The sequence below is a fragment of the Bombus impatiens genome, unplaced genomic scaffold (genome assembly GCF_000188095.3).
Source record: "Bombus impatiens unplaced genomic scaffold, BIMP_2.2 scf_1506, whole genome shotgun sequence".
NCBI lineage: Eukaryota > Metazoa > Arthropoda > Insecta > Hymenoptera > Apidae > Bombus > Bombus impatiens.
Window position 1 is genome coordinate 524,280 of NT_177925.1, and position 4,354 is coordinate 528,633.

Genomic DNA, 4,354 nt, shown 5'->3' on the forward strand with positions numbered 1-4,354 from the left:
CGTCTCCCTTTTCTCTCCGTTTTCGGTCGCTGTCGCGAAAATCCGTTTGGACAAACCAATATAATAGAAGATCTCTGGCATAACGCGATGGTACAGTTTTCTCGTGAAACGCAACATCTCTTGTCTACACGATCGAGCCGTTGCGTGACTTTATTGCTTATTGCTTACGTTAACGCGGGCGCTGTCGGGCTCTTGGAAAAATTCCTTCGTCTCCAGACTTTTAAATAAACCCGGCCGTTCCTCGAAATCCTTCCGGCATACCGGAAATGATATCGTTTGCGATGTTTACGCGCGATCGAGAATCGCGAACGCGGACCAATTCGATGATCGCGCACGATATTCCGATTCTTTCGACATTTGTCATGGTAAATTTCATTTCGATTCGCAAGATCAACGTCATAGCTCTCGGAGTTTCCAGTTCTTTAATAAAATATCCCATCGACTCCTTTTTTTTCCCCTCGGCGCGATAAGGGTCGAACAAGTGGCCAATTTGTCTCACGCTATATTCCACGTTTCACCTTCTCGATCTCCGTTTGCATCGATAAACTACCGCGGCAGTATCCGCCTTGGAACTTTTACCAACAGGAATTTTTCCACGAGACCCATCGACGCTCGACAAAGAAAAATAAACATCACCAAGATCGTAACGAGAAAGAATCAGTGTCGCCAGAAAAGAACGAATAATCCGGAGCAAACGCACGAATGAGAGGGGAACGTTCCCGATTGCGAGTCGGTATAACGGACCGGAAAATCCATCACAGTTACAATTTTACACTTTACACGTTCGGCCGTTTGTCTACCGATATTTTCCCCTCTCGAGAATGATCCTTCGTATTGTTCGGAAAGCTTAACGAATCCTCGTTCGAAGTAAACCTAATTTTCGCGTAGTAACCCGATCTCTGTTCGTAATTAACGAGAAAAGAAAGTGGCATTTATAGAAATCGATTAACGTTCGAAACATTAAAACGTAGCGTGTTCGAGGAACGCTGATATTCTGCAAGTGGCGATCAAATAAATTTTACGGCGCTTTGAAATTGCCTATCGTTGTTCACCGCCCCGATGCGATGGAAGTTAATTGAATCGTCGAAATAGTGATGTTCTCGAAATACCAGAAATATTTGGATTAAATTTATCATCGGGCACGACGTTTCTGTTTAGCCATGCAGAATACATTGCGATCGTTAAAGTTATACGCAAATAGTTTCGGGTTAATACGCAATTGATACGATAAATTATTAGCGGGCAGGATATAGATTATTTCGGTGCAAGATGATTTATTATTCAAAGATTTTTCACAAAAATAAAATTTCGGCTGGGCGGACCCTGATTCTTTCCTCGTGTCTCTCGTTCCTCTCCGCTTTTTAGTCCATTGGCGCATCAAATAATCCTACTACACGATAGATTGTATTGCGTTAATTACTTCATTAACACCTTTTAACACTGTTTGCTACGCGCGTGTATCGGTGTCAATCACGTTTCACTCTTCGCGATCATTCTAACAGATCGAACGTTTTACTCGGCGAATAATATTCGGTGCGATAATAAATTCGTAGCATCGATCATTGTGTCCGGCTCTCTAAACATCGTGGACGAGCGACGCGTGCTTTTTTTTTTGTTTTGTATCGTACAATAGAAAAATAACGCAGTTAACTCGGAAGCTTTGAAATATGTTTTTCCCCTTCGGTCGGTTATTAATACAGCTAGCGGCTATTACAGCTATTATATAATAGTTACGCTATACATTCAGCTATAACACGGCTAATAGCCCTTTGTAGCTATTATATAACAGCTACAATGCAATCAACCTTTAATACATCTACTAATATTTCGTGTGGTAATTGAATTCTGCCGCGAGCTTTCTCGATTGGCCCAAAATTTGTTAACGGATGCGGAATCTTCCGTGCCGTTCGAACATTGTACTTCTCGGTGAAATTAAACTTCAAAATGGTACGTCTTTGTTTTTATCGTATAATTTAATCTATAGCGCTCAAATTGTTGTAAAAACCGATGCGTTGCTACGATCGGAAAGTCGATGGCGCTTTAGTAGCAACGATCCACGATGTTTCGAGATACAGGTGCACTCCTGTTTTCTTCGTGCCGGCTTTTATTCTTCGAACTGGTAATACAAAATACACGGTACACCCACTTACAGTACTCTGTAGGGTCGTGGAAAGAAAGGAGCAGCCGGTGTGAAAAATATTTGCCGAGTAACCTGTTCCCCTTCACGCCTTATTAAAGCTATTCTCTATGTAGTTTCTACCTTAAATGATAACGACCTCTGCCGGTCGATCGTCTTACTAACTAAAACGTGATGTTGCTTTCTTCTCTCTTCGGTATCGTTGCGGGCCGGCAATCGATCCCGTTCTCATCGCTCGTCACCTTTCGCTAAAGAATCCGATCGATCGTGCGCCGTGATCTCGCTCGTGATATGGTCTAACCATAAAAACTTGTGTAATTACTTTGTTATCTTTACCCGATTTTTAATTAGCTAGTGCCTACGAGCTACATCGGTAAAAAACCTACTGGCCAGGGGAAATTCGCGTTCGATCTTCACGACCCCACACCCTCACTCTCCTTACATCGTTCCTCTCGAAGGAACAAGCGGCTCCCTTTCCCGTCGTTGAGAAAAAAATTTCCTTCGAAAAGTAATACCCTTTCCTTCCTTCTTTCCTTCCTTCCTTCCTTCCTTCCTTCTTTCCTTCCTTCCTTCCTTCCTTCCTTCCTTCCTTCCTCTTTCCCTTCCGTCACTAAACCGTTCATCTTGATCGGATCCGTCTCCTTCCCAAACGATGTTCCGCCCTCTTTTCTTGTCTACTTGATTTTCCTTCTGGTCTGGAGGAGCACCTCTCATACGGAAGAAATCAGAGTTTTGCCTCTTGTCTCTTTATTATAGGCGACTTTATTTTTCGTTCCTCGAGATCGAATCGAATCAGGGACCGGCACTCTTAGCTAGGACGAACCTCGATATCTTTCCTCGTCTCTCGTTGCGCGAAAAAATTTTGATGGTCGTGCGAGCACGAATTTCTCCCGACGAATCAGAGAGGCTAGCAAGAGCTACGGACACGAGCGTTCGAAGCCAAAGTATCGATTGTGCCATTTTCTCTTTCAGTTTCTTCTTTCTCGTTGGCCCGGACGCTCGACCGATCTTGTTCGGTGATTCGCGCCAAAGGCGATTATATATAATATATATATATATATATATGTATATTATATATGTATAATATATAATATATATATATATTTTTTTTTATACACGTGTACCACCTCGTTTCGTCACCCACACGGTGTCCAGTAACGCAGATTACAAACGTTGAGTTTTAACGGTCGCGAGATCGTCGTCCGTTCGATTAGAATCACCTGTATATCGCGACGACCGCCGCCAGGCTGACGATCATCAGGTACGTCGATCGAGTAACAAAGCCCCTGTTCTCTTCCATGCACTGACCTGCAAGCACAAAATCATGTTTGTTCTTAGGCTGGATCGGACTAAGGTAAGGATTAGGTAAACATCGATGGGCTAAAGCGACGCCGCCGCTTGATTCGACGTTTATCAACGAGAAGTCACGGTACATTTGTCAGGCGAAGTCGTCTACGTGTCGCAGTAAATTATGCATGGCTGTCGCGCACCATCTGGCTATTAGAATGCGCTGGATGACAATCGCTGACGCGACGATTTTGATTGGACGTTGCAGTCTGTCGCGCTGTCAAACTGCATTCCGTGCCGCGTAAGAAAATTCGCATCTCACGCCACTTCTTCTCTCATGGACAGCTGCGATAACTTTCCTCGAAGACGCGTCGAATCTCGCATCGATACAACGTAACCTTGATGTTTCTCCCGAAGGTACGAAATAAGGATACCACCGTTTCGAAACTTCGCGAAGTATTTGGGAAGCAAATCGGTAGGTCTTTCAATAAGCTTGACGAAGTCTGAGGTGAAAAGGCGTAGCAAACAAAGCAACGACGGCGTAACGAAACTGAAGGATCCTCCGTCGAGTGACAAGATAACGGTTCAAGTTCCGAGGATGCTTCAACCTGAAGCACGCAGATGAGCGCTACACAATCTGATAACGTCGAACAAATAAGGGAACGATGCCGTAAGCAAGGACGACGTAAAGCGACTTCGCGTCCGTATTTTTCATTAATCAAGCTTCCGAATGATCGTATCTTTCGAAAGATTAATTGTTAAATAGCAACGATGTTGAGTTATATAAACGCGAAGAATTGCGAAAGCATAGAAAATAGCATCTTACGGTGTCAAAGAACGGAGTCCTAGGAAAAGATAGAATCTAGAGAAGAACGAGTGCCACGAAAGTGGCCTAATTTCTTTGACAATGCTCTTCCGTTAGGGGGGGGG

General features: G+C 43.7%; 1 protein-coding gene across 6 annotated transcripts in view; it reads right to left on the reverse strand.

The window, feature by feature from the left end:
* Window positions 1-2,684: 2,684 nt before the first annotated feature.
* Window positions 2,685-4,354, reverse strand: part of LOC100742326 — a 268,312-nt gene continuing 266,642 nt past the window's right edge. For all 6 annotated transcript variants that reach the window (XM_033324140.1, XM_033324139.1, XM_003494084.4 and 3 more), the window contains one exon: window positions 2,685-3,445. In XM_033324140.1, the coding sequence (XP_033180031.1) occupies window positions 3,354-3,445 (92 nt within the window). In that variant the 3' untranslated portion in view covers window positions 2,685-3,353. The remainder of the gene's footprint in view (window positions 3,446-4,354) is intronic.